This window comes from Piliocolobus tephrosceles, chromosome 1 (assembly GCF_002776525.5).
Source record: "Piliocolobus tephrosceles isolate RC106 chromosome 1, ASM277652v3, whole genome shotgun sequence".
NCBI classification, from domain to species: domain Eukaryota; kingdom Metazoa; phylum Chordata; class Mammalia; order Primates; family Cercopithecidae; genus Piliocolobus; species Piliocolobus tephrosceles.
The window spans coordinates 102225486-102250654 of record NC_045434.1 but is presented as its reverse complement, the minus strand read 5'-3'; the positions used below and the strand labels follow the sequence as shown (position 1 = coordinate 102250654).

At 38.1% G+C, this 25169-nt stretch overlaps 1 protein-coding gene across 2 annotated transcripts in view; it reads right to left on the bottom strand.

The window, feature by feature from the left end:
* Window positions 1–25169, bottom strand: part of TBX15 (T-box transcription factor 15) — a 106129-nt gene that overhangs the window by 35109 nt on the left and 45851 nt on the right. For both annotated transcript variants that reach the window (XM_023222773.2, XM_023222772.3), the window contains exons 2-5: window positions 14012–14225; window positions 9200–9301; window positions 7342–7513; window positions 6127–6294 (exon numbers count right to left, since the gene is read on the bottom strand). In XM_023222773.2, coding sequence (XP_023078541.1) covers window positions 6127–6294; window positions 7342–7513; window positions 9200–9301; window positions 14012–14112 — 543 coding nt within the window. In that variant the 5' untranslated portion in view covers window positions 14113–14225. The remainder of the gene's footprint in view (window positions 1–6126; window positions 6295–7341; window positions 7514–9199; window positions 9302–14011; window positions 14226–25169) is intronic.

Genomic DNA, 25169 nt, shown 5'->3' with positions numbered 1-25169 from the left:
GGTTGTAAAAGCATTTTACTTTACAGATTTTATTTCCATAACCTTATACTAATTTGTATAGTTTGAATTATAGAACACTGAGGCACATAAGGGGGTGGTTGCCGACTTGCCACCATTAATGTTAATCATTGTCACAGACTTCTTGCCTAGTAACATGGAGGCAGTTAATAAATGAGGTATACTTCACAGTGCACTAGGCAGACATAAATAGCACAACCTGAAAAGGAAATGAAACTTGAATATCCTGAGTATGGTTTTATAGTACCAAGGCTGAAAGGGCCTTCTCTTATTAACACTCTTCGTTATTTTTATTTCATACTATATTGCTTGAAAGGTTTTCCATAGGGGGGAAAACAAAACAAAACAAAAAACCTTAGCCCATATGAAAAAAATTCCACACTGATTTGAGCCAGCAAAACGACTCTCTAGTTTAGACTATAATGAGGGGCTCAGAAATCCTACTGGATTTGCTCGCACAAACCTGGATGTGGTTTCCGACTTCCTATCTGGTTCATGTAGCCAATTCTCATCAAGAAATAAGACTGTGTTACCTGGGGAGAACAAGGCCATGTCTTTTTGAAATCTAGTTTCCTGTTTGAAAACAAAAATCAACGTTCAGCATTCTTTTTCCCTTAGAGAAGACAAAGGCTTTGCAATGGAAATTTCTTGCTAATTCCGTGAGGATGTGTTGGCGTCAGATTCTTCTATGAAAAAGCATGAAGTGTTGAGTCACCTTTATTCCCACATCTACCACTTTATTTCCCATGAAGAGATTCTGGGCATGCTGCACCTTTCTCTCTGCCATAGGTCTGCCAAATTGGCACATAGAGAGCAAATAATAGTAATAATAACTTCAGTATGCTAGCAGCCCTAAGAGTATTGGTCAGTAAGCAAGGATGGAAGGAAGGAATGGAAAATGGGGAAAGAAAAGCATAACATATTCCATGAAAATAGAAAAGCTCTCTTCACTACTACTTACATCCAAAGAAAAAGAACCCCAGATATATAAAGAAACCAGTGGTAGAGTCGTGTCGGCTAATCATTCATTCAGTTTCATTTCAGTCATTTGCCAACCATATATATTAACTGCTATGCAATATAGGTCAGACACAAATATCTTAGAATTATGGAGATGTGCTTCAGAATTTTTTAGGCCAATTCTAATCCCCCTCCCATCATTTGAGGAATCAACATTACATCCCAATTTTTCATTCTACCAAATGGAGACAGTTAACACCTATCTACTCTCTCCTGTCTCATAATTTCATAAAATAAGTGACATTTTTATACCTAAAAAGTAGGAAAGACAAAATAAAATAAAGTCTATTAAATTGAGAGTCTACATTCATAAAAGTCTCTATATTTCTATATTTTTCTCATTTTTCAGTGGACCATAAAAGCTTCTGCATAGACTAGTACTGATTCAGACCAAATCATCAATTTGTAAATGAGAATACTAAGGTAGAGTGATTTGTCAAAAGTAGTACAGTCTGTCAACTGCAGAGTTGGGTCTAGAACTCAAGTCTCCTAACTCTCAACTTCGTGTTTTCTACATCATACTATTTATTTGTAAAAGGTACAACTTTTGTTCTTAAAAAGCTCAAAATATCAAGAGGAAGAGTGGGGATGCACGCCAAAGTTACAATGTGATGAGGTCATGAGAAAGTGCAGCCCCCTAACAGTTCTAACTGGGGAGAGTTCATTTGCAGCTGAAAAAAGGAAAGGAAGTGGTAGGGGATGGAATTTTCACTGAATTTTTGAAGAGTAGAAGGAATCAAGACAGATAAAAATGAAAGTGAAGGGCATTCCCAGAAAAGAAAAAGGGACATACAAAGGCAAGGATGCAACAAAGTTCAGGCAACAGTAAAAATCTGACCAGATTGCAACTCTCTTGTAGATGTGTGAGGAGGAATAACAGAAATTGAGCCTAGAAATGTAGTTGGTTTTTAGCCACAGAGGACACTATTGGAAAGACTCGGGTTCCAGGACTTGACTCCCTAGGCACTGAGGAGTCATTAACAATTTTTGGCATAGAAATGGTGCAATTATCGCTGTGCTTCACAATGATGTATAGGATGGCTTGTGAGACATTAAGCTTGCAGTCCAGGTGACCTAACTGGAAGCTATCATAAGAACCCAAGGTCGGGGGAAGGCAGGAACAGAACAAGGGCAAAATCAATTAGGTTAGAAAGAAAAAAATATTCTATCAGTAGAAGCAAAAGACATTCGTGGCAGACTGGATGTTGTGACAGCTAGGTGTTCAACCTGGGTGACAAGATGGAAGTTAGCAGGAACACGGTGTTTAACAACGGAAGGCTCACACTCGTAATCCCAACACTTTGGGAGGCCGAGGTGGGAGAATCGCTTGAGCCCAGGAGTTCAAGACTAGCCTGGGCAACAAAATGAGACCCCATCTCTAAAAAAAATCAAAATAATTAGATGGGCATGGTGATACCGCCTGTGGTCCCAGCTACACAGAAAGCTGATGCAGGAGGATGGCTTGATCCCAGGAAGCCAGGGCTGCAGTAAGCCATGTTCACACCACTGCACTCCAGCTTGGGTTGACAGAGCAAGACCCTGTCCCAAAAAACAAACAAAAAATAAAAACAACAAGAGAACTGAAAAGAGTCACAAATGAACAGTATATTGGGGAATATCTTATTTACAAAACACCATGTTCATACCTTTCAAGTGTAGACTTATTAAAAATGTACTGGTATAGATTATCTGGTGAATAAAAACAATTTTCAGACATGAACATTCTAATAATTTTCAGTAGCTGAAAATCGTGTTGATTGTCTTGGTTTGAGAACAATTGCTCCCAATCCTCATTAAAAATCATGCAGAAAAAAAGAGGGATAAATTAGAATTCCAGAGCTATCAGGGACCTTGTAAAGCACAGGCCAATTCCTCATTTTCTAAGAGAAGAAACTGCAGTGCGATTATTGTAAAAAAAAAAACACAGCTTGCTCAGAGCAACATGTGTAGCTAGTAGAAAAGTTAAGACTAAAACCCAGGTCTCCAAATGTCTAGCTCATTGCTGTCTGTGAAGCAGGACACTGCTTTTCCTTAGAAAGTCTGGGTAATGTTCCATTTCCATTACATTCCCTCTATTGGCTTTTCTTCAGTGTTTCCCCAAACAAGTTCCTGAGAACACTAAGGACCTACCACTAAATTTTTTTCTCTTTACTATTTCACAGGCCTACTAACCATTTCCTTAAAAAGAAATAGATGAAGTAAATAATTTTGCCGTATTGATTGTTCTCATTCTAGAAGGTTATGAAGAATAAAAACACAGTAATAGGTGAAAATAGCTCACAAAAGAGAACAATTTATGCTACCTGGCATCTTCAGAACAAGTCTGAAAAGTATAGTTAGGTAACAGCTCTGACCTACAGGATGCAAACTTCAGGATTCCTGGGGGAAAGACTCAAGGTTATTTTGTATTACTAGAAGTTACTGTATTATATTAAATCATATCTGCACAGCCAAAGGGAATGTTAAATAAGCATGCTTGTTGATTTATCCAGGGATTAGAGGCTTGTTAAACAGGCAAAAGCTGTCATCTTGATCCCAAATGGGCAGAATTGAGTATGACTCATCTATTTTGAATGTCAGCACATCATGAATTCAACAATATGACATGACGACCGAGAGATCAAAGTAGTTACCTATGGATTATAATTCCTTTGAGAGCCATTACAGCTCCTCCAATTTCCAACAATGCACTTTTTCCTTAATAAGCAATTTATTATTTAAAATTGCTTCTATGCCCCACTTTTCATGCCTGTTCAGACCCAGCCACAGAGCAACGTAGGCTGACTACTATTAATTAGATGTCAGGTTTGTATCTGTGAATTTACACACGTTCCCTGATTTAGTCCTCATAGCTCTATAAGGCAGGTGCATTTTCAAGACCGGAAACACAAGTTGAAAGGAATTAATGCCACACAGTGTCAATGAAAAGATCAGAAATCAAACCTAGCTTATCTGCTGCCAAATTTCATGATCTTAACCATGGTATCCTGCTCCCACTTCAGCCCAGATGTAAACAAAATGTTTCTATGATAGAATGTACTCATGTGCTAGAACACTATCTGTGAAAGAAGGTAAAGGATGTGAAGGGGCTGTCAGAAACCAATGCTTGGTCCTCTTTCATTGTCAAAGTGAGTTGTAGCTTTCTAGTTTCAACTTGGGTTACAGTACTGGCTCTCCTGGTCTCTATAACTGATCTCAATAAGGCAGTAGAATGTTTGTTCTTCAGTGTTCTATAAAGTAAATTCTGATGTTGAAATATTTATTGTCACATCACTGCCTTCATCAGAAACTAACTATTTTAAATTGTGACTGGAGTACTCTTAGAAAAGTCTAATCAGTTATCCAGAGAACTCAGACTCTTACTCCCCTTCTTCTGAGCCAGAACCAATCCCAAAGTTCTGGTTGCTCCAAAGTCCATGTCTATATTGATGCTATATCTTGTATTGGAGCTGGAAAAATCTTAATTATTACAGTTTTCTGTATGGATCCTCCATGGCTGCTGCATTTTTACTATCTAAGGAATTCGAGACAGTTTAATAGTTTCTTAAATAGCACCCAAACCAAACTAAAGCTCTTCTTCTATTTTTGATGAAATGTGGCATTCACTAGGAAAATCTGAAGTTGGAAACACTTTACAGTTGCTGAGAAGTCTAACACTACAGTGTTAGTACTTAACCTTTAGTGGACTAAGGGTTGTTGTATGTCAAATTCCTCTGAAAGTAAATAATACCTAAGGAATCTTATGCAGAAGGACCATGAAGATAGAAATATCCTTTTTATCTGAGTCAATACTTACATAATTCGCCTTCAGCTGCCTGGCACATACTAATCACTTGATAAAGAATTAGTAAACGAATGCTTTTCTATATATTGCTTTCACTGTTAGAGCACGAAGCAGAGTATCCAATACAAAAGGTATTGAGTATAACAGTGTATATTCACTTTGCTTCCATAGGTCCCAAATGAAAGTAAGCACAATTTCAAGCAAGATAAACAAAAAATTTCTTTGTTTTGGAAAGGCTCACTGCAGAGTCTTTGTAATTACATATTTTGAAAAATAATTAAATACCATCCAATTAATAAAAATGGCATTCTTATGCAACTTTTAGGGAGTTGTGTAAAGTGAGACCACTTTTAAGCCCACCTAGCCACCTTCCTCAAAAAAAATATATAAAAATAAAAACAAAAACAAAAAACATGTTTAGAATACCCACAGTAATTCCAGACTTGACTTCTCCTTCCCCCTCTCCTACACATATTTCTCCTGCATTCTTCTGGCTAGTTTGTGTGTGTGTGTGTGTGTGTGTGTGTGTGTGTGTGTATGTGTCGACATCAGAAAAGTATCAACTCTTCCAGGAAAACTTACCTTATTCCACAAACCAAGAAACATTCTGCCTACATCTCTGTCATTGAGTTATTTCATTTTCCTATCATTATGTATTTACATGTCTTTCATTCAACAAAAATTATTCTTTTCTTGAAAAAAAATACATCTTAATCAGCTCTATTTCTCTGCTAAACTTGGAACATAGTCGGTTCTCAATAAATATTTATGGAATGAATGAATGTATTACAGATATAAACTTACAGATCTTATGATGTGGCTGGTGGTCACACAGAAGTAAATTTAATCTGAAAGTGTAAGTGGAAGTGGTGGGTCTTAAATAGACCCACAACAGCTTGATGCCTTTGATGTAGCCTGGTGGAAGGATACACAGAAAACTGTATATAAGAGAGAAGGCATGACTCAAACCTCAGTACTTGCAAAGGAATTCCAAACGATGAGGATCATTTGCCAGGATGTAGTAGAGATCATGAACACAGGTGCAAGTACAGAGAGACATAAAAATAATTTAATAGGTTTGGTCTTCTCAGTCAAGATCTTGTCTCTGATCTAAACCTAGACTGTGTAAGCTGTTACTAGGCACTACCATATTGTTATCACCAATGCCCTGTGTGTACTGAAAAGCTCTTGTCTCTCATACTAACTCTTCAGTGCCATGCAGGACTAAGCATTTCTTGCCCAAAGCAAGAAGAGACTCTTTTAAAAAGAGATGTAGCAGAAGACTCTCAAGGGCCACCTCTTACCTGCTGGTTCTGATAGGCAGTAACTGTGGTGAACACAGTCTCAGGAAAGTTGAACGTTTTCACTCCATCCCCAACAGGAACAGGCTTAGTGGGTGAAAGGTCGCTGCTGAAGTCTTTGCGAATCACATGAACTCGAGGCTGGTATTTGTGCATAGAGTGCAGAATGATCTGAAATAAAAAGGCGACTTGTACCAGGCTTGGCTTTAAGGAACCTACATTGTGCTCTCATGCAAAATACATCACTAAGTAGAAGCACTAGGAAAAGCACAGATTGGAGGTGAGATGTACAGAAAACTAGAAATCAGTATACTTGCCAGGAAGAACTAAGCGATTAAATAGCATTACATGGAACCAAATAGCAGGACATCCTTAACATGGATGGTAAAAGTATTATGTTTGCTTCAATTGGATAATGCCGAATGACTTCTCTAGTACCAATGGACAACATATCACTAAAAGGTCTCAGAACCTCTGCCATGTGACTAGTTATTCCCTCCAGCTTCAAATGTTCAGCATGTATTCATGCTGTCTTTAAATTCTACGTCCTATTATTTGCATTCATTATTGAATATGTGAACATTATTTTGTCATGTGAGAGTGAATGGTAGATATGGGTTTTCACTCTTTCAGAAAATTGTTATTTCCTTGAAGATGGAAGCAATGGTTTTAACTTATTCAATCTTCCCATAGCACCCAGTATGGGTCCTGCCATTCAGTGAAAATTCAATATATGTTTCACTGCCAAAGATATATTAATAGCATCACATGCTCCAGTTATACTTGGGAAACCTTAAGATTTAGTCTTCCCTATAAAAAAAAAATTTCTTGACAAATTAGCTGAAACTGTCATTCACTTGTTTCTCTTGTTTTATGGCCTTTGGGTTATTCTACTGAATGTTGTGATTTCTTTTACCACTGGTTAATTTGTCTTGTTTTTCTGTCTTGCCTCCTCGACTAGACTGTAAGCCTCTGGAGCACAAGGACTTTGTCTGGTAAACACAACTTGATGTATAACAGATGTTTGCTAAATGTTAGATTTGTAATAAATGGAATTTAACTGGAAAAAAAAAACACTTTTATGCTTACTTACTTAAAATGACTTAAAGTGGCATAGAGATTCCTTATTTTACCTATTTGAAAAAGACAGGGGCTAGCCAGCTCTAAAACAAACAGGGGAAGAGAGAAAGAAAGGAGAGACAGGATTCTTTGACTCACATGTCCTTGATCATCCAATTCATTGTTGGTGAGCTTGAGTTTGTCAAAACTGACCACCTGTCTCATCCAGGTGTCTCCAGAAGCCAGAGAATCGGGGTGTATATAAACTCTTGGGGGCACAGGGGAATCAGCATTGCCAGCCACCATCCACTTGGAGCTATGATACACATATCTGAGATAAAGAGAAAGAGAGGAAAATTCAGAGACAAAGGCAGAGAAGGGACAGAGGTCCAGGAAACAAGTTGAGACAGGGGAAAGGAGAGAAAAACAAAGAGATTACAGGAATGGAGAAGTAATGGGAAGGAAACAGAGAATCAAAGGAGGAAAAGAGAAGGGCAGATAAGCAGGGAAATGAAATAGAGATAGAAATGGACAAAAAGATGGAGTGGGGAGGGCAGAGAAGTGTTGTGGTTAATGATCAAATCTACAGCCCTCACAAGGAAAACATTCTCACAGCCCTCTTCCTTTCTTCCCTCTCTCCACGCCATGCACCCCTGTGTGCATACAGGCATCCTGAACTCACATGTCTAGCTATAGAAAAGGCATTTTACTGCAACCTTTCACCTTTCAAATGCAAACCATATAATCCCTTGGCCATTTGTTCAGGATTTTGTTCCTTATTAAAAACATCTTCCATATTGTCCTATAAAATGCAGCCATGTGCAGAGCCCTTCCAAGTCTCTCACTGGTTAACCATTTCCTTGCTAAGAATCTGGACTTTGAGGCATTTCTATGACGGGCCCTTGCCTCACTGCAACCATTTCAGAAACACCACCAAATACTCGCAGTTCACATTGTCTTTGATGAACCTGTTTTGAACATCATCTTCTACACTATTTTCCCACAAAGTCACTGGAAACAAGACGTTTGGTAGCAAAGGAAGTCAGTTTTCCCAACTTTGCCAATTTTCTCGGAGTTCAGAAGAAACATCTTCATGGATCTGGCACTTCCCTGCTTCTCAGTTCTAAAGGACCACATGGGACCTGGACCCTGAGAAATAGAGGCACCCAGTCCAAATCACAACTCCCAAGATCCCCTAAAACAAGCTGGAAGCATCTTTTCTCCTAAGTGCTGAAAGTCAGACGTGTCTCTCTCAGCCAGCTCTCTCCCTGCTTGCCATACTAGTTCTGGCCTTTTTCATCAACACTTGCCTCCCTATTCATGGGTTTAGGGCCAATTTCTTAGACTTTAGATATTTCAAAAATGAGTAATGATTTACTGATTTGAGTGAGACCTCAAGAGAACAAATAAGCAACAACTTTTTTTTCTGGCAAGAACTATGTATAAGCCATCCAAGAGACACGGAGACTACATTGGCTTTTAATCAGTTTGAGGGAAAATTACTTAACAATCTCACTCACAACCCATATCAATGAATAATAATTCTCCCTAAGTAGATATTCTTCCTAAAATTTTACCCAGTTCTCCTGTTCTTCCTCTCCATCATCTATGGGGTAATCCATCAAATATACATTTTAATATGCTTTATTGTTCCACCTCTCCTTTCTTTTTCCAAAATAAATCACCCCAATTTATTTAGCATTTCACAAACCAAATTATTCAGTATATTAATCACTCCCAATATTAATTAAATTAAATTTAGACTTAAGATCCCACTTGGTTTTTGCTACCTTGGGAGACACTATACAATCCCATTCTATCCAGAGACATAGTGGGGAATCCCAGTTCAAAGTTAACACTTTTTCCAACTGGTGCTCTGCCACAGGCCATTGACATAGTCTCCATTCCTTGTTCCCTGTACAGCATGCATTGCTAAAATATTTCCTCCAAGGAGTTTGAAGGATTGTCTTGGAACGCTGGTGATACCCACATTTCCACATCCCAGAGTTATTGTTACCTGTATCTTTTATTGTCCACAGGCACAATGTCCATTGCTATGTAGTACTGCTGATGTGGATCTAGGCCAGTGATTTTCACTCTCATGGCAGGAAACATCCTCCTATGTAGATGAATAAAAGAGAAAGCTCAGAAATCAGAACGGGAGAAGTAGCAGGGGTAAAAGCTAAAACAATGTTTTTTGTTTTTGTTTTTGTTGTTGTTGTTGTTTGATATGGAGTCTCGCTCTGTCACCCAGGCTGGAATACAGTGGCACAATCTTGGCTCACTGCAACCTCCACCTCCCAGGTTCAAGGGATTCTTCTGCCTTAACTTTCTGAGAAGCTGGGACTACAGGCATGAGCCACCACGCCCAGCTAATTTGTGTGTGTGTATGTGCATGTTTAGTAGAGACGGGGTTTCACCATATTGGTCAGGCTGGTCTCGAACTCCTGACCTCGTGATCTGCCTGCCTCGGCCTCCCTAAGTGCTGAGATTACAGGTGTGAGCCAATGTGCCCGGCCTAAACAATGTATTCTTATTAGATACTCTAAGCACATCAAATTCTAATGTCCTCTAATTCTCAAAGTTGGCTAATTTTTTCACTTTGGAAATTATCACTACGAAATATACTGGAGACTTATACTACTGAACTAGTATCATTTTATTATTTGAAAATAGTCTCTCAAGTAAAAAAGAATAAAGGAAGGTGTGACCAGTCTCTAAACAAAGAGCCACCAAGATTTTTTAATGCGTAAAACTGTAGAAAATTTTCTGCAAGTTCTCAGGCTGTCAACATGTGTGTCAGAAGAAGGACCCTGTGGAACTGGAAGCAAATACCAAATGAATTCTCGTGGCCTCCGGGCAATACCTTGTTTCTACCACAATGGCTTGTTAAACTTGCCAAAGCAAGTGAGGTCAGGATATAGCACTTTACAACTTCTCTCATAATTGAAGAGAGGAGGAGACAGAGCAGCCCAAAAGAGGTATTGAGTTTCAATAAGTCTAGAATAAAGTTCACCATTCTTCTTTAACCATAAGAAAGAAGAAAAACATCAAGCTCAAGCTCTTTTGCATCAAACCGGACATAAAAAGTCCTCAGTTCAAAAATTTGGATTGCCCTGAATGTGCTTGAGGCTACTTGTATGCAAAATGCTGCATTAAGCTTAACCATCTGGGGCTAGTTAGTCAAGCTGGGCAGAGCACAGTGCTAATGAGGTCAAGGTCACAGGCTTGATCCACATATGGCCTAATTGGCTTTGCTCCATTTCATGGCCATAGACCATACCCTGACCTCAGACAGCCATCTTGCAAACATGTACTGGTTGGTCACAGGAGAGGCTCTCTGTGCTAGTTACACACACACTACTCATCCAGGAAAAGCAACCCAAAAGGCTAATATCCCCTGGCAGTAGGTCAGTGACATCAATAATCACATCTGAGGGAAAGCACAAGAAGGATCACAGTCCTTTAATAGAGATGGTGGCTAATTCTTATACAGTTACAAAATTAATACGTAACTATTTCATCTTTCTCACCTTATTACTCTTCAGAAGCTTCTATGGGTATATCATTTAAAAATGTCTCACCCTACCCTCACAATTTTTATTTAAAAGCCTCATACTTTTGTCTTATGGTGGGCTAATGAAATTTGATGATGGGATACTCATATTGACTAAATCTAACATTCCACTATAGGTTAGGCACTTTAATTTGCATTAATTAATTCCAAAAATTTGGCAACCTTGATCTATACATTTAAATACAGATAAGTAATTCCCTTCTTAATAACACTGATTTATAGCTTCCCTCTATATGTAAATGTTTGGAGGGCATCTTGCCAGAGATAGGGCAAAAGTCCTCTCACTTATTACCTGAGATAAGAAAATATGGTTTCCCCCAGTCACCTAGAGAGGCTGTATTACATGAAAAAGAGAGACTTCTTTTCTTCATAACTTTACAAAGAAAGATGTTAGATTTTTAAATTCAGTGTCTGTTTTGTCTGGAACAGTTATATGACCTTCAATGGAGAAGCTACCCATCTCTTTCCAGTATCCAACTTCTAAAATGAATGAACTATGTGACTTTGGATAAGTCATTTAACCTCATCACCTATAAAACAAAGGAAATCGACTAGATAATCTCCACGGTGCCCCCTTGCTTTAAAATTCTGTGACTACCTTTGAATTCTCTTCTTAAAATCTTTGCAAGTCTTTTTTTTCTTTTTGTCACATTTTAGCACAGAATATCGGGTGAAGTCACAACATTCTAAAGGAAAGTTAATCTTTCATGTTTTACAAAAAGAGATGTGTTGGGTTTTAATTTTATGGCTAAATTTAGGCCAATTTTTTTGTCTTCTAAACCCATTAATCCTTGCAAGCACCTCTGTCCATGGTGCTGATTATGCAGGTTGGGTTGGTACACTCAAAGACTAAGGGCTCTATAGACTTCAGTAGCTCTGAATCAATAGGATCACAGTTCGGGATGTGGGAGGAGGTACATGTTGACTAGGATCATCTAAATGAGAAAAAGGAGAGAAAGCCATATATAACTAACATAACTAAGAAGATGGAGTTTGGAATTAAAATGGAAAATAATACTGACAATAATGTACAGGAAGAAAAATGAGTGAGAAGCAAGAAATCAACCAGGAAAATGAGAAGAAATGAAGAAAATTCACAGAAGAGAAAGCCTTATTTGTATGATTCTGAGTTGTTTCAGAATTACCTGAAAAGAATTAGATGTAGTAACAACAGTTAAGACAACTGAATGCATTGATGTAGTTTCTAAACTTAAACACATGATTTCAATTATTACTAAAGAACAAACTATGTGTCTGTCTTGGGGAATATGTAGAGTATTCAGATATTAAGGTGAATTTGTGAAATCAGAGATATGAAAATGAAAATACTGCAGAAGAAATTACAAAATGAGTCACAAGAGGGTGGTCAAGGAGATGTTCAAAAGAACTCAATGCACTGAAGCACAGGGAATAAAGGAGTAATACCAGGAACAAACATGACAGGAATACACAGACCCAAGAGTAATAAAGTAAAAACCCAAAAAGAAAACTGGAATATCTTACAGACCAAAAAAACTATAATATTTCTCCTCTCTCCAAACCAACTCTTCTACCAAAACCTTAAAAAACTTTTCCTTGAGTTACTTTGCTTTCTTCCAAGACTTTACACCCCAAAATGTGGAACAGAAGTACACTGAGACCCAAGCAACAAAAAAGAGATGGTATTGAACACAATTATCCAGCCCAGCTGCTCCCCCTAGGAAGCCTTTAATGGTTTTATTCACTACTGAGAGAAGGAAGAGAGTTCCAGAAGAGAAAGAAGATAAATAAAATTTCAGCTTTATTTTAACTTCATGTTTTTGTCATATCTTATTGTATTGGGAGGTTTCCTTATATACATGTAGATAAACTGGACCCAATCAAAATATTACTTTACTTTAAATGGCTATGTTCACAAAAACAGCTCATAATCAGTAAGATGGGATTTTTGTTCCCCATGACATGTAAGATTATGTACACTGGCTTTGAAAACACAAAAGTAGCATAATTGTTTTGCTTAATTTCAATGAACTATTCCTATATGCTGAAAAGCTTAGTCCAAAATTTATTTATTTTTTTATTTTTGAGATAGAGTCTTGCTCTGTCACCCAGGCTGGAGTGCAATGGCATGATCTTGGCTCACTGCAACCTCCGCCTCCTGGCTTCAAGTGATTCTCCTGTCTCAGCCTCCCAAGTGGCTGGGATTACAGGCACCCATCACCACATCCAGGTAATTTTTGTAATTTTAAAAGAGACGGGGTTTTGCCATGTTGGCCAGGCTGATCTCGAACTCCTGACCTTAGGTGATCCACCCGCCTTGGCCTCCCAAAGTGCTGGGATCACAGGCATGAGCCACCACGCCTGGCCCAAATTTAATTTTATCTAAATAGTTTCATTTTGAATCCAAGGGGCAAGAACTACAGCCATTTCTTAACAGTTCAGAGTTGAGACCACTGTCTTAGAGCCACACAGATTTATGCAGAGTTCTGGAACTGCCTCTTAGTACCCATGTGCCTCAGACAAGCTAATTAATGTCTTTCATCCTCTGCATCCTAATCCATATATGGGATGATTATGTCCAACCTCATAGGATTCCTGTAAGTTTCAAAGATGTGTGTTGCGTGTCCAGCACAAAATAGATACTTAACTATGGAAAGCTGAAACATACCAATAAAGGAGTAGCTTAACTAAAAGTGTCTATATCAAGAGAAACTGTGTTTTTAAAACTTTGTAATCCTAGAAAAACAGTTTTGTAAGAAATTCCATAGGTCACCAATAAAGTTGCGTGATAATTTCAAGTCAATGATAAAACACAATGGACCATCAACAGGGCTCAGAATATGCATCAAGCCAATTCTTTTTTAAAAAATTATTACAAAAGCATTGTTTCTTTAAATACTTTAGAAGATGCGAGTTGTTATCTGGGAAGCAAACTTCTTGAAAGTATTTAATGGTGAAGTAAACACTTGCTTTGGAAATACATATTTTGGCTGTTAAGATACCACGGACTTTCAGTATTAGTTGAAATACATTTGTAGGTGGAAAATGTTTATGATTTACATGACTTACATTTGAATGGCCCTTGGAGGAACATCATACAATCACAGCAAACACAACAGAACCACTTTACCAAGATGTCCAAACGCAGAAAAATGAGCGCAAGCTGCTTTGGTTTTATTGATGCCATCACAAATAAATAAGAATGGAAGAATGTAATGGCTCCTACTTCTGCAAATTCTTTGAATCTGGCCACTCAAAGGAATTTGTCCTTACCTGCCTGCTTTGGTGATGATCATTTCAGTTCCAATGTCATGGAAACGCTTCCAGAGGTCAGCACATTGCAGCTCCACCTGAATCTCCTCCATGGAAGACATGGCAGCAGGCACAGGGCCTGCAGCGCCAGAGGCCAGGTCAGTGTGAGTGCTGAAGGAGCAGGAAGTCCGCTCAGTGAGTACCTCAGAATCTGAACCAGTGCTCTGCTCAGAATCTGCAAAATAAACAATCAAGCCTTAGGTGAGAAACTGCTGAGCTCCCCTCACCCCTGGCCCTAAAAGATGGGGGTGGGAAACGCAATGAAGTGGGGAGAGGGGTAAACAAAAGGAGACTTAAAGCTGGGAAGCTCCAGAGCACAGCACTCAGGGTATTTTATTATTTTTTATGGTTTGTTTTTGTGATTTATGACCTTCTTTCAGGTTTCGTGTTTCCAACATGACATCTGGCATTTTAGTAAGTTTTAGCAACAGCTGAAGAAAATTGGTCCACAACAGGCAATATAAATAGTACTAATGTCACCATGTTGAAGGGAATGAGGCCAAACTGGGTCAACAAAATAAATGCCAAATTAAACTAAAATAATTATAAATTATAGGTCCAAACCTAGATTAGACTACTTCATTTGTGCGAGTAAAGATTCAGTGCTAACAATATGTTCTTCAATTCCATACCACTCAGCGTCGCTGCCTGTCAGTTATTTTAAACACAGAAATTTTTCCTCTACTTACATAAGCCATGGCCATCAAAAGTAATGAAAAGCTGCTTGGGATCTTTAGAAGTACTTTGTCATATATTTGAGTAAATGGTTTTTCCTAAGAGTCTAATCAGGCCATTTTGGATGGGAAAAAAACCTCTGTTGTGAGTCAAGGATGTAAGCATATGGAAAAAGTTACCCAAAAAGGCAGTTGAAACAAAGGAAATAAATGAGTTCAGGAGACACCTTGATTGGTTTCTGAAGTATGGGCAGAGGGGAGGGGTGATCCAAACAGGAAGGTGGGATTGAGAGCAACCAAATAAAAAGTTGGCATGCTGGGCCAGATGGTCCTTTCCTGTGTCTTCTGTACTCCTGAAGACAAGTGGGGCTGGGGGGCAGGGGAAGCTGACTGATGAAGAAGGCTAGAGCCAGATTTATCAGGGAAGATTTTCTGGGATTTAAAATATTTACCTTTAGGAGCTTAATGCCAAGAATTGTATGTCCTAAAATTTTTCAAATTCAGATTATCTAGTATAATTTTCTTAGGTCAAATGATGCTGCAAGTCAAGCCTAAGAATCCATTTCTTTAACCCACCCTTAACATCTAGAATTCTAATTGCTTTCCTTGGATTTAAATATATACATGAGTAAAGGCTGGAACCAAGTGTTGTACTCTGACAAGTGACTTTTCAATGGTGTCAAGGGTCAGAGCTTCTTGAGCATCAGTCCTTGGCACTAGTAAGATGGAAAAAGAACAGGACAGAATGCCAAATCATGTTGCTGCCAACCTCACTTACCTGCAGCAGGTTTGCAGCCCTGTGAAAAATACATCCCATGGTTCCTTTACTTTTCTTTCCTTTTGTCACTGACTGTTTTCTCTTGCAACCCCAGGCAGCATCTCTGGCAAGAATATCTAACAGCTGTGTCAAAGCCCACAGAGAATAAAGTGCCCACAGGGGGAAAAGCGTCATTTCTCTCTATCTCCCCAATTCCTCACCTGTCACTTGTGAAGATATTCAGCTTGTTAAAGAACCAAACCAAACTTCTAAATAAAGGGGAAGTTTCTGACCAAAACCTTCAGTTTACCCATAATCACTACTGTAGTCACTTCATTATCCCTCCTCCTCTGCTCCCCCCAACAAAAAACAACTATAAAGTTTTATAACTAGGTTTTACATGTCTAAGCACATAATTTTATACCTAGGACTAAACAGCAGCTATTTTTTGGTCTTCTCCAAGCACTGAAAAGTAGAACTACTTATCTAAGATGACAGCTGTTGCTGAGTGACAAATCTATGTCCTAGCCTGATTCTATACGCCTTTCAGTGGCAGACCCATTATATCATCACACACTCAGCCAAACACACAATTCATGTCCCCTGAGACATAGATTCCCAAATCCTATTTTGTTTCCGGGATATTTTAAGAGCTCCTCACTTATCATGAATAGTGTAAATTTTTCAAAAAATTCCTCAAAACAAGATTTTAAAAATACATTATTGTCCTAGCTTTGGAAGTGAAGAGCTATGAAATCCACCATAAAGTGCCACAATTACAAAAAAATGAAAACATACACCTTAAGTAGGACCCAGCAGAAACTTTGAACATACGATTTCTCCAATGTATGTTTAGGAAGTGGGAAAGGGAAGGAAAGGTATCACTACACTAAGAGATAAGTATTTAATGGTAGCTAAATTGAGGTTGAGATTGGAATTGGGACTACGGCTGGAGAATTATGAAATAAGAGACTCTACCCTTAACTCAGTATGTCATCTGGAACAAAACAGGGACTCAAAATGTAACATCAAATGAATTAATGAATAAACTTAGACACGCCATTTAACCACAGGGGGGCCTAGGTCCTCAATGTGCAATGAGAAAGAATGAATTTAAGGATTCCACCTCTAATGACCGGTATGTAAGAATCCTCCCCAGTGCAAGTGCTAACCCAGGTAACCTCCATTAGAAACATCAAATTTAAAAGTCTTTGAACAAGACGAGTTAAATAAGGAAAAAGACTGGGGGCTCAGATTCACATTACCATAGGAGTTAAATAATTGAGTGGGTATTCTATAAGAGTTTATAGCTTCAATCAAATCAATCAATAAGCACCTATCAGCATATGGCCTTAGATGAAGTACGATGCAGATAATTAGAAACAGAATCCAAGACCTTAAGAAATTTCCCAGTTAGTGTTGATTAATTATGTGTTTATTGAGTGCTTACTATGTGCCCAGCTCTGTGCTAGATTCTGGGAAATAACGTAGTACACAATGGGACCCCTCTTCAAGTACAGTACAGTGGAGACTAGGAGCATTCAAAAATAATCAGAGAGCAACACAAACAACTGCCACACAGTTTTCCTGTCCCAGACATGTCTTAGAAGTCCAGAAGAGAAAGAGATCCAAGAGGGCAAGAACACTCCTGGGGAACCCAGGGTTAATAGAAAGGAAATGGGCAAGTCTGTGGAGGCATAGGCAGTATTTGTCCATGGAGAGGATTTTCAAAGACATTTATTTAATTGGAAATACCCTGAACTTCTGGATTTTCACTCTCTCACAAAATAGGATCCAGTGACTTTTATATCAAGAATGTAAGCAACAGCACACATGTGCAATAACATGAATGCATATGCAATCTTCTATTCTCAATTGTTTCTTAAATATTAAAATCTTAAAATAAAGTTACTGTTACTTTTATAGAGGCTTTATTTTAAAAGCTTCTTGAAGAGTTAGGGCCACCTGTGGGGTAAGCTACCCTACAAAACCCTTAAAATAGTAACCTCAGAGTCAAGATTAACAGGCTAGGTAAAAATAAAATTTAATCTTTTGTAAAATATATTTCCAAATCATAGTTACAGAAAATATTTTGGCTAACCAGATCAAAATTTTTAACTGTTAATTAGGATGTATAGTCAAGTTACCTAAGTCATGAAGAAACACACGGCTGGTTATTTTAATCAAATTAAATCATCCATTTAGAAATATAATCAGTCAGTCCCTTAGCGATCAAAAAACACCTCTGTGTTTTCAAATTCATTTATTCTTGGCAATTTGTGACTTCCTGTCCACAAAAAATAACTATTAGGAACTCATATGAATGATGCAGGACTTCTTGGCTATCAGATACTGTCAGAGTAATATTTCAACAGAAGTTTAAGTATATCAGGAACATAAAATGTTACACATAACCAAGGCAGCTAAAGAAGAAAACTTAAGTAACCTGCGCTGAGCCAGTTACAAATCACTGGAGAACATTTTGTGACTCACAGGGCCAAAGCAAAATAACCATTCTCATCCCCCAAAAAAATCCTTTACAAAGAGATTTTAATCATCATTTTACTTTCTATCTCTGACCTATTTCACTTTGATAAAATGCATACTGTAACACTAAGTTCCCACAGAAAGCTGAGTTTAGCTTAGAGTAAGTTCAATTCTCACTCTAGCAATAGTAATAAAATAACTTTTAATTTATATTTTACACATTACCTAATATTGTATTCCCATTGATAAGGTAGACATAGCATGTATTTTTATGTCTATTTTGTGGACAAGGACATGGAAATAAGAGAAACTGAAAACTAACATGTACTAGAATGTAGGTCTTCTCCATCCTGATCCAATGGTCTGATCTCCCCAAAAGCGTACTAGGCTCAACCCAGCCAAAACAGCTGGCAATTCTGTAACACCCCTTAACTATTTTAACCATCCTCACAACTAAGGTGGCTTAAATATGTTTGATTTTGGCCAAGTCACATGACTATTCTGGTCCCCAATTTCCTTAATCTTTATGGCACAGCACATGCACATTTAATTAGAAGTGCTATAAAGTCCCTTTTAACTCGAATGTTTAATGGGTGGATTAGTAGTACAGCTTAGAGACCACCAAGTCTAACAAAAGCAAACCAACTACAATAGGTTTATTTGTTTCCCATATATAGAAAATGCCTAAATTGCATACACTTTTATTCTAATAAAAACTTAATGTCAAAATTAGACATTTTAAAAGCATATTTTACAGTCCTGGCATCTCCACTTAACAGTTAATTTTGAGGAATTATTAGTTACTACAGTGAACAAAGCACATATACTCCTTTGGCTCTGCTACTGATCAGCAGTGGGATCTTTAAAGTTTCTTTGGTTCACTTGGCCTCAGTTTCCTTATCTTTACCATGGGAGTGGGAGTATAAGATACCTTTCTGCTAAAAAAATAGTTATATATTTATGATAAAGCATAGTGTAATGGTTCTATTGATAATAATATTATTGACTTTGGACAGGGAGATGACTACAAGCTCACAAGAACTAACACAAAGAGTTAATGGCCAACATTATTTGAGCTCTTTCTATTTGTCAGACACTCTGCCAAGACTGTACATGCATAACATCACTTAGTACAGGCAAGCCTAAGAGTTATTATTATTATCTCCATTTTATACATTATTGATGCCAGAGTCCAGGTTACATCCATTCTATTGCCTAAGGATTTCCAGCACAGAAGACTACATTTAATTTCATTTTTATGTCACCAAATATTTCTGCTTTGCCTTGACTAGATTACACATTAATGGGCCAAGACAAATAAAACAGGTTCTTGCTCGGAAGGAGCTCACAATTTGGTAGAAAGGACATGGAAACTGTTAAAGAAGGCTGACTGTGACAGGTACTCCAGCAGAGGTGGGGAAAAGTGTTGAGGAGCTTCAAAGTGGAAGCAAGTCAACGATAAGATGATTGAGAAGACTTTATGAGCTAACATTTGAATATGGTCTTGAAATAGAAATTTGAAACCAACAAGCAACAAAATGATGCGGAAAGAATTTCAGATAGTGGGAATAACAATGATTAAGGATTTGGAGTTTTAGAGAATTACAGACAAACTGGCATGTCAGAGTTTAGATTATGTAAAGGGAGAGGGGAGGTAAGATAAATGATGAAGATGGAAGGTCAGGTTCAACTCAACTAAATGACTGCATATTGAACATTTACTATGTGCCAGTCACTCTTCTAAACTCTTGGGACGTCAGGGAACAAACAAAAATTTATAGCCGAGGATCTTGGGTGTCAGGATATGGAGTTTAGACTTTATCATCTACATACTAAAGTTTTCTTTTACTTGCAGGTGGTAATAGTTCTGTCTTCTATTCAGACCATGAATTCCATAAGCTCAGTTTAATGCTTTGCCACATCTCCTGTGTGAATGATGCAAGATAGCCTGGTTTCTATGTGAAATGTGTAAGCTGGCTGTAGAGTCAGATAAGAGATGTAGAATGCTCTGAGATTAGATGCACAGTGTCACTTCTGTAAGACTGGAGCTCAGCTGTCATATTTTCCCCAAGGAAGAAAATAGTTTGAAACAATTAAAGGAGAAAAACCCAACCCAGATGATAGACAAGTCATCTTACTTTCTTTTCTGCCAAATACTGGTACACAACCACATTGAATAGTGTTTCCTATCTGATATTGGTAGGACAGCCACTTCTTGATCTAGTTTATAAATCCTAAAGTCTGTAAAACCAAAACTCTCATGACTATCTCAGTGCTGCCATTCATAGAAGGGCAGATACCAGAATCTTAAAACCCAGGCAGCCCTCTCTGTACCAGAAGCAAGTAAGTTCCTATTTCCAGAGGACCTCTGCAGTGGAAATTGGTTGTGGGCTATCACATTTTATCAGGTAGCTTAGAGAATGCTGGTGATGAAACTTTTCATAGAGTAACTCTAAATATGGCAGAAGCGGAGCATTTGGCACTGACCTGAGTACAAACTGAGCCCAAATTTGATACTCAGTCCAGAGCTTCAAGGGAATGAACTATAACCCGGGTTGGATTAAACTAAAATTATGGTGATAGCAAACACTCAAATGAGCCTGTTAGATGGCTTTAGTAATGGAATGGTGTCTCTGAGCTCTCCATGCCCTCCAAGTTCTATTTGGGAAAAGGGAGTAACCTGAAGACTGCAATTCCCATGCCAGTAAGCCAATTAAGGAGACTAAGGGCACATCATATCTCACCAGCTGCCTACAGCACTCTCCACTTAACAAGTAGCACCTCTCTCAGCGATACATAGAACCATAGCAAGGACTCAAAGTCATCCCTGAGATCAAAGCCTTTGAGAGAGTCTTTGCAAAGAAGTGGTAGTAGTAATTTTTTATATCTATTTCTTGGTGAGCCGGCAAAGTCTCAATGCCATTAAAGGTTCAACCTCTCTTTTAAGTTACTTGAAAAAGCTTCAGATTGCTCTCCACAGTGGCTGCACTAATTTGCATTCCCACGAAAAGTGTATAAGTATTTCTTTTTCTCCACAGCCTTGCTAGCATTTGTTGTTTTTTTCTCTTTTTAATAATAGCCATTCTGACTGGTGTGAAATAGTACCTCATTGTAATTTTGATTTGCATTTCTCTGTTGATTAGTGATGCTCAGGATTTTTCCTATGTTTATTGTCCACTTGTATGTCTTCTTCTGAGCAGTGTCTGTTCATGTCCTTTGCCCATTTTTAATGGAGTTGTTTTTTGATTATTGATTTAAGTTCCCTATAGATTCTGTATATTAGGCAGTTAACCAAAAAGACACTGCATTTGTGTGTTTATTGCTGTACTATTCAAAATAGCAAAGGCATGGCATCAACCCAGGTGCCTATCAATAGTAGATTGGAAAAAGAAAATGTAATATATATATACCATGGCATACTATGCGACCATAAAAAAGAATGAAATTATGTCCTTTGCAGCAACATGGATGCAGCTGGAGGCCTTAATCCTAAGTGAATTAACACAGGAGCAGGCCAGGCTAGAGGCTCATGCCTGTAATCTTAGCACTTTGGAAAGCTGACGTAGGCAGATCGCTTGAGCCCAGGAGTTTGAGACCAGCCTGGGCAACATGGCAAAGCCCTATCCCTACTAAAAATTCAACAATTAGCCAAGCATGATGGCACGTGCCTGTAGTCCCAGCTACTTGGAAGACTGAGATGGGAGGATCACCTGAGCCTGGGAAGGTCGAGGCTGCGGTCAGCTGTGATGGCATCACTGTACTCCAGCCTGGGCAACAGAATGAGATCTATGAGATCTAGCCTCAAAAAAAAAAAAAAACAGGAACAGAAAACCAATTATCTCATGTTCTTTTATAAGTGAAAGCTAAACATTTAGCACACATGGATATAAATATGGGAACAACAGACACTGAAGACTGCTACATGGTGGAAGAGGGAGGCATGGGTTGAAAAAGTACCTATAGAATACTGTGCTCACTGCCTGGGTGATGGGATTCGTACCCTAAACCTCAGCATCACACAATATTCCCATGTAACAAACCTGCACAGGTATCCTATAGATCTAAAACAAGAGTTAAAATTGTTTAAAGTTGAAATTTCAAATAAAAGATGAAATTATAAAAAACTTTAGTGATCCAGCATGCTTTAAACCTGGAAATGAACAAAAAGGAAGAGAAGTAGCAAGTACTGTATTAGGCACTTTATATACATTATTATCTCATACAATTTTCACAGAAACCTTTAAAGTAGGCATTATTGCTGCCATTTTATATATAAGAAAACTGAGGCATGACATGACTAAAAGGTTTCTCTCACAGTATATAAATGGGAGGTGCCAGAGTGGGAATTGAATTAGTCTGACACTAGAATTGATGCTCTTTTCACTATACTCTGTTGCCCATTTTTCAGAACTAGAACTGCAGAGTTATGCACATCCTGCTCTGAACTCAGAAATGCAGAGTTAATGCTCAGGCTGCTCAATCAGAAGTTAGCTCTGTGGAAATTAAAACTGTCAGTTTTTTGAGAAGGCAAAATTCAAACGAAGGTCTGATGGGAATTTTCCCCTGTCAGTACAAGGGCAATTATATTCAGGAATATTTTAGCTCTCTTCATCAATTTAACATTATTAATAAGCAAGTACAAGTATAAAAGGCCTCTTTTGCTGTATTTCACTTCCTATCCCCAATCCAACCGAGGTAAAAGATTCAAATGTGATAGACACTGAAGATCACTGTCAATGTCAAATCACCCTTTTGCTTTAGCCTAGACCAATAAGTAAAACATAACAAGGTACTTGGAAAATGTTTGGACTTTGAGAAATTTTAATGGAAGCATTGAAAGACAGAAGGCAACTGAAGTGGGTCCTACTTGTGCAGAATTTGGTTTATTTAGGCTTAACTCAAGTCAGAGTGCAGGACCCAAAAGTTTTTGATGGTCCTAAGTGGATATCTACGCTTGAAGAGAATTCAGCTGATAATAATGTATGTGAAAGCACATCATAAACAATAGTGTCAAATTAACATATAAGATTCTATGCCAATGACAAAGCATATCAGAAAGACAAAAATAAATAAATAAATAAATAAATAACAAATATGGGTACTGAATTTTCTAAAACAGTCCTAATTTCAAATATTTTATTTTATTCTTCCCACAAGATTAATGTTTATGAGACCAACTTTTGGTTTAGAAAATATTCCTGATGAACACACAGATGGTGCACAAATGGAATAATCAAAAATTGGCCACAAGTCACATGGAAATGTTCAACCTAAGTATCCCTTGCACCAAAGGTTCTTCAAAAGTTCATTCTGATAAACTGGGTGGTCTTCAAGATTTACCAGTCAATTTCAGGTGAGCACCTATCAACACAGGCCCCTTCCTAAGGCTCTTGGCATTTTTCCTGGGTGAAGCAATACATTATCTCATCCCCAAGTCAATGTTTATTTGCTCTTTGCAACCACTACTTCCAACCTCCCACCACCACCTCCGACACCAGCCACTGTCATAGCACCATTATATATCTGCCATAGCGATCTTTTAATTTCTGTGATGTGAAAAGTGGGCCTTTCTCCCAAGGCCCTACAAGCATTTGCTGTATACTTTGTTAGAATGTTCCCACTGAGCACCAATAAACAAACAAATTCATGATGATGCACTAAAGGTGAAGAACTAAGCAGCCAATTTCTAAACAAGTGTAATTTAACTATGACTTCTGGAGAGAGTGCCCCTGAAGGTGGCAGTTTCAAAGATATAAGTAGGATAAACATTTGAGTACAGCCAGGAATGCCCTTCAGATGATCCCAGGAGACCATCAACTACTCCAAGTTTAAAATGTACTCAACTCACCATGCAAACACAGAAAACCATCCTGTTTAGTAGATATAACATGGCTGATAACAATGTAACAACCTCTTCAGTAATCAAAATTCATCCATTCAATGAATCATTCATTTGTTCAGCAACTAATATTCATTTTCTAGACTGGGCCTGGCAATGTACTAGGTGCTATTAGGGGCACAACATTGAATAAGAGATGATCCATGTCCTCAGGAGCTTATACAATCATTTAGGGAGAGAGGATATGTCCATAAATAAGTCTAATAAAAGTAGAATAGTCAAAATCCACCATAGCAGACAGCATGCTGGGGCTTAGGATCCAAAAGACTGAGTTCTTGAGCTCATCTCTCCTCTTTCCAACCATCTAACCTTAAGCAAGTCACTTAACTTCTTAAGCCTTTGTTTTATCATTTGTAAAATGAGGATATCATTTGTATCTACTTTGTGAAACTTTTATGAACTATTAACAAGGTGCCCATGTATGCGTATTTGCACTAATACTTTATCAACAAAAAAGATCCAGACAAATGAATGCTAATTTTCAGGTACTATTATCTAAGAGAAATAACAACAAAATCCTATGGGAGTTTAGAGGTGAGAGAAATCTCTCCCAGTCCAGGGATTTTTTCTGGGCCTAATGAAGATACATCTGTGAGATGCAAAGGCAGAAATGGGGAAGAAAGAGAGGGGTCTTCTAGGAAAAGGGAATTTTCTGGCAGAGGCATGGCAATAAAATCTACCAAACCTATTTAGAGAGCAGCAGTCTATGTCATTCTGACCACATCAGTGTTATTCCTCTTGTATCCTCAGCACCTGGAACAGTGTCTGGCACCTATTATGCACTCAATAAAATGTTTTTGTTGAATGAATTAATGAATGAAATGCTGTAGTTTTAGCAAAGTAAGAGAAGAGATATAGCCAGAGAAGATCTGGGAGGGTAGGCTTGAGCCAGATGAAGAATCTTGAATGCTATTCTTCTCATCTTCTTCCAGGAGACAAATATATCCCTAGTAATGAGGTGTCTTAATTGCATGATATGTTCCCAATGAAATCCCTATTAAATCCCAGGGTCACCTCCTGACATTATAACCTGAACTACTGGAATCCTACCAGCTTTTCCTTGCACGACTGTGAGCTGTGTCAAACTGATTGGCGAGGTCTGTCCCGAAATCTTTCAGGGGTTTCCACTGAGTTCAAAGAGTTCAGTCACTTCTGTGAGTAGCAGTCAGTCAAACACCTAGAAAATACTCAGATACTAACTCTCCTCCACGTTAACCTAAGAAGAGAAGATGCTTACAGTCATGAGGATAAAATAAGGAAAGGATCAAGTTCTTCTACAAATACTAGAGCTAGTAATGCTAA